General features: G+C 41.6%; 1 protein-coding gene across 3 annotated transcripts in view; it reads right to left on the bottom strand.

Annotated features, from left to right (window-relative positions):
• The window catches only part of gphna (gephyrin a), a 38,259-nt gene that overhangs the window by 13,061 nt on the left and 7,967 nt on the right, over positions 1–17,231 (bottom strand). For 2 of the 3 annotated variants that reach the window (XM_068717747.1, XM_068717745.1), the window contains exons 3-19: positions 14,592–14,649; positions 14,069–14,161; positions 13,520–13,614; positions 13,282–13,348; positions 11,861–12,172; positions 9,357–9,458; positions 7,177–7,314; positions 5,308–5,350; positions 4,920–5,057; positions 4,683–4,775; positions 3,261–3,316; positions 2,718–2,837; positions 2,560–2,618; positions 1,580–1,733; positions 1,301–1,422; positions 346–433; positions 68–141 (exon numbers count right to left, since the gene is read on the bottom strand). In XM_068717747.1, the coding sequence (XP_068573848.1) occupies positions 68–141; positions 346–433; positions 1,301–1,422; positions 1,580–1,733; positions 2,560–2,618; positions 2,718–2,837; positions 3,261–3,316; positions 4,683–4,775; positions 4,920–5,057; positions 5,308–5,350; positions 7,177–7,314; positions 9,357–9,458; positions 11,861–12,172; positions 13,282–13,348; positions 13,520–13,614; positions 14,069–14,161; positions 14,592–14,649 (1,812 nt within the window). The remainder of the gene's footprint in view (positions 1–67; positions 142–345; positions 434–1,300; positions 1,423–1,579; positions 1,734–2,559; positions 2,619–2,717; positions 2,838–3,260; positions 3,317–4,682; positions 4,776–4,919; positions 5,058–5,307; positions 5,351–7,176; positions 7,315–9,356; positions 9,459–11,860; positions 12,173–13,281; positions 13,349–13,519; positions 13,615–14,068; positions 14,162–14,591; positions 14,650–17,231) is intronic. The other variant, XM_068717746.1, reaches the window with a different exon arrangement.

Here is a 17,231-nt window from a genome sequence, read left to right as displayed (position 1 = left end):
ATGTAAAATCATCTTTCCCCCATTTTTATTTTATTCCAGACTCCTCCACCCCTCTCCCCCATCTCACCCTGGCTTCATGAAGACTCGTCCAAAGTGGATCTGAGCATGAAGGTCAATATCCAGCACCTGTTTGAGGTAGTCCTGATGAGACACACAAACACAGATTGAGAACACTGTAGAAGCTGAATTAACTGTGAGACAGTGCTGCTTTCAGATGTTGTTAGAGCAGAAAAACTAACCTGGAGGATAAACAGTCGGCAAACAAGCACATAGTTCAAGAAAGGTTGTCGAGTCTGTGAATTATTCAGTAAGTTAGAGGAGACGGGTCAGAGGTGAGACAGTTACCTTCTCTCCCATGGACACACCCCCTGAAGTGATGATGACATCGGCGCGACTGATTCCCTCATGGAGAGCTGACAGCAGGTCATCAGGGCTGCAACGACAGAGGATCCTCAATTTACGACTTAATGGGGAGTCCTACTATGCTGCCTATGGACACTGCTGTGTAACTCTTCTGTGGCTGTGAGGGGAAGCCACATCATTAACGGAAAGCCTGCACTACAAACTGGAGATGTGGAACTTGACAGTGGGTGTTCACCAGGCCAAGAAGGTTCTGACCAAAAGACACAATCAAGTGGCACTGTGGGAAGTGAAGGATCCATGTTTTTCTGAAGCTTGATCCATACTAGGGACTCGTACTGCCGTGTCAAATTCAGACTATTCTTTTTCACTCTTGCAATTCCCACTGCTTAATTAAGTGCAACATCAAATGAGTACTCATAAGTACTTCTTATTAGTTGTATTATTCATTATTTTGTTGAAATGTTAAAAAAAGGTTTTGAATTTGTAGCAGTTTTCTTTTTGACATGCCTCATCTTCAGTCTGCTGCAGTTTGTGTCTTCCTACATTTCCCAGAGTGCCTGTTCACCAGGGACAGAGCATTAACTTCTTCAGTTTAGCCCAGGAGTAAAAACTACTTCTCCAATAGCTTATTGACAATGCTTCAGTTGTTTTGAGCTGCCTGAGAATGTGCTGACTGGAAACTGGAATGAAATGAGAACAAATGTATTCAATGTATCTCTATAACCAAAAGGTGATGAATGAAATTATACACCCAAATGCTGCAGGCTGAGTACTTTTGCAAGCTGCAAACTGTGTTTTTTTTTTTATTGTATACTTTCACATACATTTCCTGAGTTGATTTTGATTATTTATTTTTTTGGTCAAAAGGACTGGCAGCAAAGCTCTCGATCAAATGTAGTCTGCGCTGTATTTTTGTGTAAACCTATAAGGCTCTTACTTGTCTCCAACGATGCCCAGGTTGATGGTGGGATATCCGTGCTCCTGGATGGTGGACAGCAGGGTGGAGCGGTTGGAGTCTCGGATTTTCCCTGGGTGGAGGTCATCCTCTGGATTTAACAGCTACACACACACACACACACACACACACACACACACACACACACACACACACACACACACACACACACACACACACACACAAGAATCCCCAAAAACTGTAAATACAAAGATTTTAAAGCCAAGCCCGAATATTCCCGAGTCGTTCATGTATGCGTACCTCGTTTCCGGTGGACATGACGGCCACCACGGGGAACTTGTGCACGCTGACCTCGGTCACTCCCACTGTAGCCAGCAGGCCGATCTCTGACGGGCCCATGTGTGTCCCTTTGGCCAACACACACTCCCCTCGCCTGATGTCATGACCTATGGGCCTGTGCAGACACACACACAAACACGTTACATCATAATAAGCTAGTGGCTTTCTGATGCAGCTTTAAATTACCACTTAAAATTTACACAGTGTGTTTTTTTTGCCATTGATTCACATTGTCATTCGGGACATTGACTTTCATCTCTTCCACACCAAACAAAAGAGCTGAAACACCCAATAATACAATACTTTTTCTTGACTTTGAGTAAGAAATTATTTCATAACGGGACGCGTTTTCCCCTCTTTGCCAGCCCCGGCGCCACAAGGGAACAGCTCTGTCAGTGATATGTATGGGGCGGCGCTGTCCGTAGTACTGAATCGGAGCGGAAGAAATTGATAGACAAACAGCTTTGTCTAAGTGCCTCCAGCATGCTGATCTGACAAAGAATCTTCATAAATTCAAAATACATTTCGCTCTGATTAATCGATGTATTCTTTGGTTTTGAAACAGTAGCCTCATGCTGTTGTTATTTGATCCTTTCTGAGGCTATGGACAAGATGCCGCTCTGATGGTGCCGTAAATTATTCAAACACACTAAAACGGCTGATTGAAAAGCACATTACTTTTTCTAATTTTATGATAAGATATTATTAATAGGATGATATTCAGACCAAAATAGCTATACATCGTGATTTATTGGGAGATACCAAGCAGATCTATGTAAAATCGGACATTCAGCACCCCCATGGAGCCAGAATAGAATGATCCTTTGTTTCAGACACATTTTCCGACACTGCAACGTTCCCACTGTGAGAATCGACAGTCGAATCAGGCTAAAAGTCAATAGCCTTCACTTAATTCCTTTCGCACATTGTGCTGTTTTTACCTGATGTCCTGTCCGGGCCGGGCCTGGACCATAATCCTCACCTCCAGCTCCTCTGTGCCCTGAAATAAGCCAGACTCAATTGCCATGCCTGCGGACAACAACTCGTATACGGTAAAACTAGACAGCACTCAAGGTAACACCCTCACTCGTGTACTCACATCCTCAGACTCCCTCAGCAGCTCCGTGTCCTCCACCTGGACCACGGCGTCGGCTCCGCAAGGAATCGGAGCCCCGGTCGTCACCCTCATCACCTGACCTGGCATCACTGTGTGTGTGGGCTGCACACGCGCACATTGAATCATGAATGCGTTTCAAAAGATGATTGGCAACACCACTGGGATGATATGACCAGACTTTTAACATGTCATCTTTTAATATAGACTCTCCGTTTGTCGAGTCATTGTTGTCATGCTTTGCCACGATTGGCTCAGCTGTTTCACGGCCATGAAACTGGTGATGTGACGGGCTGAGAGTGTGTTTATTAAATCACACAGACGCTCTCATCATTTCAGCAGCACCCTTATTATCACAGTGTATTTGTTTCAGCAGTGTTTACTCACCGTGCTGTTAGTACTCAGAAGTGCTAACAGTAGTGATTGTTACTACTACAGTGCTGGTACCTGTACGGCTAATGCGCACCAACGGTACTAGGTTGTATTACTCTGGACTGTAACACTACCAATAGAGTATTAATAGCTGACCTGTTGTCCGGCCTGTGATTCTCCCATGATGAAGCGATCTCCGGGGCCGTCGGCAGCTACGGGTCAACGACAACCATGTTGATTAGGTTCATTACAGAAAATACAAGATAAGATACTTTGTTATTGTGTCGGTGGTAATTGTTTAGGGAAGTCAGCCGACAGCAGAGCAGTGTGGCCATGTGGAGACAGTGAAGTGAACCAGAGGAGGTGAAGATTACTGTGACAACTACGCTTGTTACTGTACAGTAAGTGCAGTAAAAAGCCAACACTATATAAATACACCTGTTCATGAAGCATAAACACGGCATAAACCTGAAGAGAAGAGATATTTCAATCTGCTCCGTCATCCGCTGTCGGTATGTGTACACAAGCACAGAGCGCTGGCTTGGATAACAGCAAGTTGTTAAACAAAAGCTGTCTGTGTGAATGAATACATTCTAATCCTTTTCTCAATTTATTTTTTTCTAAAAAAAGAAATAAAAAAACAATTATTTATTTATGAAAAACAAATGATGAGAGTATTGATAAAGAAACGCACCCTTATCCCTACGCATGAATGTGAAAATATGTACAGTGAAAACACATGATATGACAGTTCAGTCGCCCAGCATACCAAGTAACCCAACGGGCAAAAAGTACACTGATTGATGTCCAGTTTAAGGTCAGTTCCCTGGTGAGTGAGACATACATCTGTTGTATTGTTTTGTATTGATGGAATTAGTGCTGTTGAAAGTTTTGAGTTTGCATTAACAGCAAATTAAAATGGTATCAGATGGGAAAACAGGGAGGCTTGTTACTAAAATATGATAGAATAATTAGTACATAGACAGGAAAAAATGTGAAATAAGGACCTAAAAGCTTGTTGCATAAATAAAAGCCTGTATGTCTTTGCATTTAAGGTAAATAAAGGCCACTATAATATGAGAGTTTTCAGTTATTTAAACATAAGAAAATTCTCACAAAATGAAATTTAGTTTTTCAATTTTCCAAGCATTGCCAAACCCTTGATATCAATTAGGACACAATTTAGGTTCAAACAAGTCCAGTTTATGTTCAGTTCAGAGCTTGCAGAGCAGTACGGGTCAGTTTACGGGGAACTTGTGGTAAGGGAGGTTGGTGTAGGAAAGATGACGTTTTTGAATCAAGTGGTGGAGGCCTGGACAGGATGGGTCACATGGTGGAACGTGGGATCCATGAAATTAGACCACGGCAATAGATGTTTTAATATTTAAGTGGCAGCAAAGAGGACAGCTTACATACAGAACAGTGTAACAGTCAAATTTACTCAATGCCAAGAAGTGAAAGCATGTAAATGCAGATGTCAGGTCAATTTGAATGGCATTCTCATAGATCCTGCTAAACAGCCGTGTCCCCTGACGTAGTGTTTATCGGACGTTGTGTGGTGGGCATCAGTGGTCTCACCTCGTACAGCGTAGCCGTCTTTAACGGAAGCAGGGAATGGAGGAAGGTTGTCTTTGGCATAGATGTCCTGAGCGAGCACTCGACCCAAACCGTCTGCAGAGATGAGCCGAGCCATGTCGGTTTTAGTGCACACTTTATTATTACCAACAACAAACATGACAATGCAATAATATCTTGTGCATAAAACTGAACAGAACGCACATACCTACAGTACACACACACACTCTGAGGACTCACCTCTGTAGTTAATGACTTCAATTCCCAGAATAGGTGTCATCTCTAGAACTGTGATGAAGGCTTTGTCCATTGACGTCAACGGGAACGGAGACATGCGATGACGACGTGCCACCTTGCTGATGTCCACCGCACTGTGGCCTACACACACACACACACACACACACACACACACACACACACACACACACACACACACACACACACACACACACACACACACACACACGAGTGGAGAATATGTTACTATAAACAATACCACAAAGTGTAAACATTTAAACACAGAGATGTAAGTTACTGTTGCAAGGCTGGCATGTTAATGAGGCGCACGCACGCACGCGCACACGCACACGCACACACACACACACACACACACACACACTGAACTTACTGGCTCTCAGAATGTTCTCATTACTGCCACATCGTGACTGAACCTGCAGAGAGACAGGACAGTTATTCTATATTTGGTCATTGTTTGATGCAAATGTAAGGAAGGGATGATTTCAATGCCTCTCCTCCATAACAGGACAGTTCTATTAATAACGTTTAAGACACAGGACATGGATACATAAGTAACATGAATTCCAGCTGAGACGTTCAAGCCGGGTTTGACTGATGTATCAGTCCAATTCTGTTCCTTAAATCACACACAGAATATCTGCCGGGGTGTTGTCCACATCTGCTGTGGAAGTTCCTTTCCTAGCGCAGCGTTATCAAAACAGTTTGTAAAACCTGTGATGACAGTTTACCTTCTGCATATATCATACTTGTTTACTGCTTTTATTAACATTTTCAACACTTTTTCTTGAGTTGTCTCTTTGTCTTGATTTAAATGTTAAGAACCGTGGTTGCCATTGAATACACATAAAGAAAAAAGGTAAATTCTTGAATAAAGCCAGAATTCAAATAATAGACATGTCCGGTACTAACAAAAAAAGGCCGGTCAACAATAAAGGACAATTAAAAATCACTGAGGATTGGTGGAAATTCCTGTTTACCAAGTTTGATTAACTTGGTAAACTCAGCACTAATGCCAACCGAGTCATGTCCTACTCACCACTCTGCTGCTCTTTGAGAAAAGTTTGTTTCTCCTTTACACAGAAATACTGTTTTCATTCCCTAATTAATTCCAATCTCTACTTTTAAGTTTATCTTCAATGAAAGACAATGCCTCCTGTGCTCATGTTTCAAAATAAAAGCCTACAAAGGAAAAGGAACGGTAGTCCACGCACTGAAGGTTGCAATTCTTCAGATCTGGTGATTAAAACCTAATTAAAATGGTGGCAGATGGGAAAACAGTTGTTACTAAAAAATGATGTAATAATCAGTATTTACATAAAAGGAAAAAACAAAATGAGGCCTTCAAATAAAGGCCTAAAAGCTTGTTGCATAAATCAAAGCCTGAATCTCTTTGCATTTGAGGTAAATAAAGGCCACTATCTATCATATGATAGTTTGTAGTCATTTAAATATGACCTTTAACAAAAAGTTCCTCCATTTTTCCCCCCATATCCAATCGCTTGATATCAATTGGGACAAATTTTACGTGAATGTACCACAACTGAAGATATTTACATTTCAGTTTTGTCAAACAGTCTCATTCACTCCCATTCAACTCCAAACAGCACACGAGGCCCGGAGACTTTTAACCTATGGGTAGTCCATCCCTGGGAGGGAAAGGCCGACAGTCACGTCCGACTACGAACTTTTCAGTTTGGTCTGACATGAATATTTGAAAGCCAAAGTGAGACAGGATTAGGGGTCACATTTATTTTGCTCATCCTCAACACTTATACCATTTGGTAAGGGATCTTAGTGGTTTTAGTGGGACCAAACAACTCTCGAAACAATCCAAAATAAATCTTTTTTTTTTCTTCTTTTTTTTAAAGCTAGGAATTCAAATTGGCAACTTCATCTTTACTGGGAGTTTGTCATAATAAGTGATGAAAGCATTAAAAAAGAAATAAGCAAAAACTCTAATCATGCATGAACTGTACTTAATCGGCTTGTTTTTTATTGGGAACTGCTGAGATAGCATACAAATGTTATTTACATAGGAGTCTTGAAAAGCATATATGAAAAAGCAAACTTAAAATTTCATGCAAAGTGCAAATAGTTTTTTTAATATACATTTCTTTATGGTTGAAAGACTTTTTTCAGAGATTCTTATTTCTTAGTGCTCATTTGTGTGTGTGTGTGTGTGTGTGTGTGTGTGTGTGTGTGTGTGTGTGTGTGTGTGTGTATGAAAGCATACGTGTACCTTGGGTGTCGGGCATGAGGCGGTGGAAAGGCGGGAGGTGGCCTGTGTTGCCCGTGGTGACTCGGAAGGGGTGGAGCTTAAAGAGGCGGAATCTCGAGGAAGCACCTGAACGCCTCGAGAAATGATAGAGTCCGGGATCTACATATACACACACACACACACACACACACACACACACACACACACGCACACACGCACACACGCACACACGCACTTAATGCTAAGTCAAAGAGTTTGTGTTGGTGTTTGGTTTTAGGGAATGCAAACTACACAAACTAATCTGGTGAAGCAAAAAAAATAAAACTCGTATTAATTTAACATTTGCTGCAACTAAATCAAATAGAGGACTGCTTTATCTTTCAATTTCATTCAGGTTACTTTTTTTTCATGTCCCATTCAACTTAACAAACTTCCTCCAAAAGTTACGAGAACATAGACACCGAATCATCCATCTTTCCTTACAGGATCGCTGCTTCAGCACTTTGGCATTTGTTTAGAAGCAACTAGGGACTGTGGACTTCCTGTGATTTGGCACATTCACATGTGGGGTAAACAAAGTCTGTTTCACTTCAATTTACCGACCGAATCCCTGACCGAAGGATTATCTCCAGATAGCATTTGAACTTATTCTTTCTTTCAATGGGTTTTCAACGGGACCCAAAATACAATCGAAGCTCTTATTAATATAATGTCACTGTAGCCTCCATTATTCAGAACAAAAGAGGGAAATACAAAGAGTTTTAAATCTCAGTGTGTGGAAAAAATGTAGCGGGTCATTTGAGCTGGAATCACGGGTACATGGCATTTGTGGTGGATTAAGAACATACAGAACTTCTGGAATTTTTCAAATTTTATGGAGGACTAAAAAGTCAGAAGTGAACAGGGCTTAAATGGTCACTGTGATAAATAACCTATCGGCAAATAGATTTTTCATACCAGCTGGAATTCACTGAAACCAAGAGCGGCCTGAAAGGTAAGGTAAGAATCATGCAAAACCACCTTTGAGAAGGAAATAACCATTTATATCAATACTAGCTGATTCACACAGGTCTATTTGTTTAAGAGCTACATCAGGTTCAACCACTGGTCAAACAGGGAGAAATTGGAAATCAATCTGATCATGTATGCTAAAGTGCAGCATATTTAGATCAAACATGTACCAGGGATAAATGGATGGTTTGATTGTCTCTGTTCTCATCAATGAATTGCCCAGGTGACCACAAAAAAGGACACAATATTTGTCCAATTATTCTTAAGATACATAAAACCCTTTTTACCCAGGTTGGAAAGTAAATAGCCATCACACCTACAAACTGCTTTTATAAACGATGGTTAAACGTTAGCTGGCTAAAATAATCAATTCTTATCTAGCTACCTGAAATATATATAACAGCAGCTGGAAGATTTACTTGTTTTTCTTAAAGGCAACATGAGCAGAGAACCATGGTTGACTGTGAGCTGATCATGTGATTGCGCCTGTGACAGGCTGGCATGACACCATGGCTAGCTGCTCTACTGCAGCTGCATACCAGTTCATTCAAAACTGGAACCTTCTGTATCTTTCCTTAAGCAAGTGTATGGACTTTCTACTTCTGAAGTACATTTTTTACATTTCAGTGTGTAAAGAAACATTTTACTAACATGAATAGTTTGATAAATAATAGTATCCCAAACAAATTTTGGATTGGTTCTTTTCTTCGTAAAGCTGTATTAACTTTTTGGCCACCTGGGGGTGGCAGAAACAAGCAGCTACAATATTGTTTACATATTTTCACCTTATAGCGTTGTTATGATATTGTGTGAGCAAACAGTTGTCTCTTTACACATCCAGCAAACATGTTTGTATCCACCGTAAACTAATACATTTTCACTCTCCCTCTCGCTCTTTTTTGGTCTCCATCAACTCTTGAAAGAAATTATATCTGTCTCTTTAAATGCCGAATGTTCAACTTTCTAGTGTCTAGCTTTGCCCGTCTGCTGTTGCTGGGCAGGTAGTGTACAACGGGATCATTAAAGCCTTTTTTGCCGAATGCTCCAGATACATTTAAAGCAATTCAGAGAAAGGCAGATTCAAAGAACGGTTATACATGTGTGAAGAACAGGGCCAGGCAGTGTGTACCTGAAAGACACGATGAAGTGACCAATGACAGGGCGAGGAGGGGTGTGTGGGAGTGTCTCACCTGCTGATCATGGGTACAGGAGCAGGTGAAATGAGTGGGCGGGGCAGGCGTGTTGCCGAAGAGGTAGGGACCGCCCTTAGCCATGACTGCAGCATGGCTCGTCTGATGGACACACACACACATTCACAAACACAAACATAGACAGACAGACACATGTCCCCATAGACAGACAGGTGAATGAGATGAAATGGAGTGCTTCAATCTGGTTAATGAATGACATCACAAAAAGTGGACATTTTCCTGTAACAGCTGCTCCATCGGCATACTTCTCAATATTAACCAAACTTGAGTGCTAAAGGTTCCCACGTTATGGTCCACATTTAGCTTTTTTTTTTTTAGCAGACGCACATTAAATATAATCAAGTATTTGGAATTGTGAGAGTACGCCATCTGTATCTTGATACATTATCTGGATAAATACATCGCCATGGGCCTTTGCATTGACAACTGCAGCCTGTTGCACAAGCTGAAAGTAGGAATGAGTGTCAACATCATAGACTGTTTATAAGAAGTGGACGTAGTCATGGTGACGTCATTGGTTTGTAGACTGATGTTTTGAAGCCTCATGTTAGGCGATTTCGCAGTCACCATCTTCGAATAGGGCCGTTGCCATGTTTGGAATGTGGAGGAGTGACGTAGAGACACCGCATGTTCTCTGGTAGCAGCAGAGACCTGTCAATCACAGTAATCCCGCCCTAAAGCATACCCTGCTTTATGGTCTATTTGACTCTTAATGGACCATAATTTACTACATGAACATCATGCTGTATTGAAGAAGACTTGAAACTACAGATTGAGACCATAAACTCATGTTTACAATGTTTACTGAGGTAATAAATCAAGAGAGAAGTACAGTCATTTTCTCATAGACTTCTATACAACCAGAGGAGTCTCCCCCTGATGGACATTAGAGAGAATGCAGGTTTTAAGACACTTCCTCATTGGCTTCACTCAGCAGGACCTGAGGTTGCCGCCTGGTCAACACTCACTGCTGAATTGTACCTAGTTGTTACAAAATTCACAGTCAAAACACTGTAGCAGACAGTAAAAATGCTTCCAGTGCAATATTTGGGAAATATTGAAGAAAAATAAATATGTTTTAAGGCTTTAAATAGACTATTTTATTAACAACACTAGGTGTAAACCTAGTGTATGGCTGGAGCGTCCATGGTCAATTTGCTTAATTGTGGCCAGATTGTTGCAGGGATAGTCAGTGGTGTCTATCATGTGAATTCCTGGATATTAAATGTTCATCATCACTTTTCTGGAGTGGTCCCAGTAATATTGGTTCTTAAAGTGTAGAAAACCACATGACATGGTTCAACTATGTTCGAGTCAAACCACAGTTTGATCACCAAAATCTAGTCATTTCATCCTTGAGTCCCTGTGCCAAATTTAAAGAAATTACGTCTTGGCATTCCTGAGATATTGTGTTCATGACAATGCACCGGATGGACGGACGGACAACCCGAAAACATAATGCCTTCGGCCACAGCTATCGCAATAACAAAGCCAAACACGCACACTTATTACTATCAAAAAAAGACAGATGTAATCATTACCAAAATTCCCAACATGTTTTTATCTAATGAAATATTCTGCTTTAATCCACATTTGTTGGCATTAAGGCTTTCAAACATTTTCACTGCGGTCTAAAACTGGTAGCCCTCCCACTCACACAGAGAGAGGCTCGCACCTGTATTAACAGACATTCAAAGCTTTATTCATAAACCCAATAGAAGCTTTGAATGTAAAAAAAAAAAGAAAAGACATTTAGTACAGCCATAGTGCCTAAGTCTGAGTCACATTGTTTGTTTTACATGTAGGGAGCCAGGGCTGTGTATGAATAGAACCGTGAGGAGATATTCACTGAATTTGACAAGAATTGTATTGGATTAGAATCACAGACTCCACCTTTAAATAGGCCTATGTCTTATTATCATTTACATTTTAATTACGGCTAATAAAAGATTACGACAACATTTTCACGACTCTGTCAATCAACTGCTGGAACCTTGTGTTGCACATCGTTGTGGCCCCACGTTTGCCAAGGGGGGGTTTGCTGTTACTTTTTTTAACATGCTTTATGTGACTTGATTTTAAATTGTTTTGAAGAACATGGTCACACGTGTTCTGCTTTATCCAGACAAGATATTCAGATACAGATTTAAAAACCAGCTTTAAACATAGTCTCACTGTCTGTTTGAAGTTGGATTACTTTCCATTCATTCAGCAACTTTCCTCAGCTTGACCCAGACAAGAATTTCTTTTTATCATAGTGGAAAAAAAAAGATGTTTCAGTTTTCTGAAATGCCTTGCTGCCTATTTCCTTTAATGCTAATAAGTGATATTTTTGTAGTCTTCCAGCAGCCAATAGCACTTGAGCAGCAGTTGACTGTAGTACAGTACCCTGCTGCTGCAATGACCCAATTTCCCCACAGGGATCATTAAAGTTTCATCTATCAAGTCTCCAGCAGCAGCAGCGTCCATGGCGACTGGTTTACCTTGGCAGCAATGGCAGCTGCGGTGATGTGGGAGGAGCCATGCTGGTGATGGTGGTGGTGGTGGTGGTTGTGCACATGTGGACCCCGCCTCCTGTCCTCCTCCTCGTCGTCCTCGTCCTCCTCATCCTCGCACTGGGTGCCGCGCTCCATGGTGTGCGTGTTGATGTGCGCGTCGATGTGCGTGTTGGCCAGTAGAGGGGAAGGGGAGGGCAGCTGCTCCAGGGCGGCGTGAGTGGACTTCACCCTGACAGTGGCCTCGCGCAGCAGGTCAATGGCGTGAGGCAGAGCAGGCAGGATGAACTGAAAGCACTCCTGGAGAAAACAACACGACGAGCAAGTTAAACTCCACTTTCAAACACTGGATTGATTGTAGTAACCCCGTCCTTTCTTACTTAAAACTAACTGTGTTTATCAGTACATTGGTAACATTTGATGCCGGACGGTTTTCAGAGCTTTTTCACTGAAAACAGCAGCCAGCTTTAAACAAAAAAGTTAAGTTAATGTTGCAAAAACCCTCTGAAATGGAGCTATCCTCTATATTTTGTCAGGAAAGGGCTACTGTATAGCTATGATGACATATCAAATCACTGCCACACAGTGGTTAAATTACTCTTTTTTTATTCTAATAACTTTTGGGTCACGGAAATTGGGGTATTACAGTATGTACAAATAAATAGAACAGGAGAACAACAGACATTGAACTTTTGCCATGGTCATTTGACGAAGTCAAAAGAAAATGGTGGTTGTTGTTAGTTGTTATGATGACAATGACAATTTCAGTGGGGCCTTAACGAGTGTTGCTGCATCGCTGAACCGGAAGCGGAGGTAGTTCCAGAGCCCAATCAACGGCTGTAAAAGCCAATTCACACTTTCTTTATTACTTACGTATTTATAGAGAGAACTGCCTGCATGGCGGGACTACATGCACACAAACTCATACATGTACGCACACGCGTACACACACACACACACGCATGCGCGCGCACGCACACACACACACACACACACAGATCGATTTGTGTGGAAGTTAGCCCGCTATGAAATGGCTGTCGCTCTGACCACCCTGCAACGTTGATAGAAATGGGAATGTCCGTTCTACTTCTGTTCTATGTCTATGGTTTTGCCCCAAGTCCCAAGTAAATCTCAAGTCAAGTCCTAAACTTAGTTTAAAGTCTTTCACTAGTCAGTATGCTTTCTTCACCAATGCCATTTTCAAATGACAAAGACTTGACAAATTACATTATATTTCAAAGTTAATGTAATAGTAAAAACAGCAAAAAATTGTATGCACCTGTTTCAAATCTAGTCAAAACGCATCATCATCGGCTACAGATTCTCATAATAGCTAGCAAGCAGACATACATTACATGAGTAAGCATGTATAGGGTTCTAGCAGAGTTCAGATAAGGACAGAATCCCACCTGAGAGCCCTTCTTGCTCCCTGGCAGGTTGATGATCAGGGTCTTACCACGGATACCACACACTGGCCTGGAGAGACAATGCAAGTAGGAAGCAGATTAGAGCAGGAGAGGATACCGCGCACACTAATCTGGTTAGAATTGAACAGATTAGCAGATTTAGCGCCGCACATCCCGGTGCAGACAGCATGTCTTAACTGACTGACGGTGAACAGTAGTGGTGAAAATATCAAGTCTTCACCTGGAAAGCATGCCTAGCGGTGTAACGTTGAGTGATCCCATCAGCATGGCGAGAGCCATACCTGGAGCCTCTCGCTCTATCACCTCTCTGGTGGCCTGCAACACAAAACACCCGGCCTCTAGTTCAGACATCAAAATCACTGAATGTATGGGAAAGTGGGTTTAGCGCTGAATTACTGGAGCTTCGCTGATGGCTATTTTTCAATTTGGAAAAAAACCCTCTACTAATACTGCAGGGAGGAAGAGTGATCAGCAAAAATAACGGGGGACCTTTTTTGTGAAGAATTTATAGGACATGAAATATTTATCCAGCGTTTTACAGCCGCTCCTTTGACCACGGAATATATCCAGTCACTATCTGATCAGGCTGGTCGCACTGAAGTGTCAAGAGCGGACACACATATGCAGACACGGCTGACTTCCGATCTGGCGCTCCCCATCACAAAAGTCGCATTAAAAATACAAGTGTAACCACTGCCATGTTTACAGTTTTATTTTATTATTATTTTCACTTTGAAACGTTGCAGTCGGTGGCTCTGTGTGTTTGTACCTCAGGTGTAACATCTCGTGGTGCAAATCCGGTTCCTCCGGTAGTGAGAATGAGATTCAGCTGCTGTTCATCGCACCACTCCAGAAGAGTTTCCTGTGCACATGTAAACACACACGGTTCACAACTACACCATGCATCCTCTTGACCTGGAATGCTATGGGCCCAGCGGGCAGCTGCAGTGGATAAAGACACTTTCATTCAGGATCATATCCTCACTGTATTCAGTAGCTAGAACAGCATTGAAGTGAAGGATCATGGGTGGCTAAATGTTGGATGATAGACAGATGGGCACTGGAACCGCTAATAAGACAGTCAAAAGGAAAAAGATTCAGGGAGTATGTGATGTGGAATGTGCCACGGTTTTCATTCGGTATCTCGATTGCGTCTTCTTCTATGACAGATTCAAACTTTTTGGAGTGCCAGTGGGAAAGAGTGCAAAGTCCAGTCTTGACCTCACATTGCTATGTGTCTCTAAAACTGGGAGTGATTTGATTGCTAGTGAGCTTGAAGCGACGACACATACCTTGATTTCATCAATCTCATCTGGAACTATCTTGTAGGCCGCTATGACTCCTCCTAGCCTGCAGGAGGGGACAAAGACGGAGTGAGGGTAACGTCCGTGCATGTGCATGTGTGCAGACCACAGACTAGAGGGTCAGATCAGTCTTAGTATTAATGCATGCACACAAAAAGATGTATATTTAAATGACGTCATTGGTTTGTGGACTGATGTTTTGAAGCCTCATGTTAGGCGATTTCGCAGTCACCATCTTCGAATAGGGCCGTTGCCATGTTTGGAATGTGGAGGAGTGACGTAGAGACACCGCATGTTCTCTGGTAGCAGCAGAGACCTGTCAATCACAGTAATCCCGCCCTAAAGCATACCCTGCTTTATGGTCTATTTGACTCTTAATGGACCATAATATACTACATGAACATCATGCTGTATTGAAGAAGACTTGAAACTACAGATTGAGACCATAAACTCATGTTTACAATGTTTACTGAGGTAATAAATCAAGAGAGAAGTACAGTCATTTTCTCATAGACTTCTATACAACCAGAGGAGTCTCCCCCTGATGGACATTAGAGAGAATGCAGGTTTTAAGACACTTCCTCATTGGCTTCACTCAGCAGGACCTGAGGTTGCCGCCTGGTCAACACTCACTGCTGAATTGTACCTAGTTGTTACAAAATTCACAATCAAAACACTGTAGCAGACAGTAAAAATGCTTCCAGTGCAATATTTGGGAAATATTGAAGAAAAATAAATGTTTTAAGGCTTTAAATAGACTATTTTATTAACAAGACTAGGTGTAAACCTAGTGTATGGCTGGAGCGTCCATGGTCAATTTGCTTAATTGTCTCTCTCTACAAAAATAGATTTCAATTAGTGCTGGGTGGTATGACCAGAAATTTGTATCACGGTATTCTTTAAGATTCTGGTTTCACGGTATATCACGGTATGTTTTTTTCTCCCTTGACTGTGTTTTTATATAGGTTTATTGTGGCTTACTCTACTGTCAGGAGTACATAGAATATAAAAACATTTTAATGTCATCATGTAAAAAGGCTTTGATTACTAGAGGGTTTGCTTTGCCCCACAAAATGTTACAATATATGAAGGAATCAGAATGCATGAAACAGTTGCAGAATGTAAACTATTTTTATTTACAAACTGCAACGTAGTAAAAAACAGAACTTAAAGTTTTACAATTTTAAGATAGTTGTATAAATACTATAAACTGACCTACACTGTTGTAGAAAAGTGGGCGACTGTACTTGCTTCGGTGTTGTTCGTATAATGTTGGGATCGCAGTCTGGCTGAAGTATTTTCGCCCCCGTAAGACGTACCTTGAATGCTCTGAACCCGTCTTTCTCGACTGTCTGTAGCGGGACCATGTCCTTGCAGAGGTGGATTGTTATTGCGTTCATAATGTCGCTCCACCGCTTGCTTTTCTTGTCATATGCAGTGCCTCGAGCAAATGCCTCTTCAAGCGATGTCTGACCCTTTAGCTTCACTGTTTCACTAGCGCTAACGTTACTGGTTGACGGCCTCGAAAAAAACTTCCAAACAACAGACACAGCTCCTCTCTTGGGCACACATTGTATTGGTGCATCTCCGGTCTCTCTTTGTTCACCCTGCAACACTCTTTTCTGTTCTTTAATGTAACGTTACTGTAGCGACGGAACCTCTCCCAGCTGTTAACAGACTGGCTAACGGGCTAGCTAGCGAGCTGTACCCAGCATGCCGTTCGACGATGTACTTTTATAAATGTACAATTATTAGTGTTACAAATTGTTTATGTGTCACAAACTGTTGTGTGCCGTGGTGTTTCCCTGTTAAAGAGAGTTAGTTGTGGGTTATTAATTGTTGTGTTATAAACTTATAACCATAACCATATATTTACCTGCCTGTTAGGCTGGCTAGGCCTAACAGGCCTGACGGTGTATGAAAAATGTATATCAGACGGGAAATTAAAACCGCCAGCACTAATTTCAATGCAGAAAAAAAGTTATCATAGTCATATCATACAAAAAAATAGGGCTCACAAATGTGTTTCTGATGCATTGACATCTTAAATAAATGTAATAGAAAACATGTTTCGAAATGTATTTGCAATTTTCATCCAAAACACATGTGGATGTTACATTCATCTACAGATTGTTGAATCTGCATTTATAAACTCCTCATCTTGTGTGACCTTCACTGCATTTGTGTGTGGGTTTCTTTTTTGAGACTCCCCTGCCTCAGCTTCATTCACAAATGCCATTTTTTCAACAAGATTTGAAAGTATGATTTCATATGGTCACACAAAGCATTACATCTGTGCACTCTTTAACTACGAACAGGAGGATTGACATCAAACCGGCTACATGCAGCTGTCAGGAGGTCAACATGGTGTCTGGTGGTGCTCCATGGCTGCAGTTGGATTACGTCCTGTATATTTTCCTAACCACTTTTCCTTGACCTCAAGATAAGAGGAAGCACTGAGGCACCTTTCCTCAGCATTTAATGAATCCGGCCAGTTCTCATCAAGGCTGCCGCTTACATACTTCCTGGTCATTTCACTCAGGACACTTCCTCAAAAAATAAAGACCATTCGATTGCATCCCACGTGTAAGTTTAAGTGGAATAACCGTCTTGGCGAGAATGATTAAA

Source organism: Cebidichthys violaceus, unplaced genomic scaffold (genome assembly GCF_023349555.1).
Source record: "Cebidichthys violaceus isolate CVI_PGR_0920_01 unplaced genomic scaffold, fCebVio1.0.p SCAF_22, whole genome shotgun sequence".
NCBI classification, from domain to species: domain Eukaryota; kingdom Metazoa; phylum Chordata; class Actinopteri; order Perciformes; family Stichaeidae; genus Cebidichthys; species Cebidichthys violaceus.
Note: the sequence above shows the minus strand (reverse complement) of the source record. Positions and strands in the feature narration are given on the sequence as shown.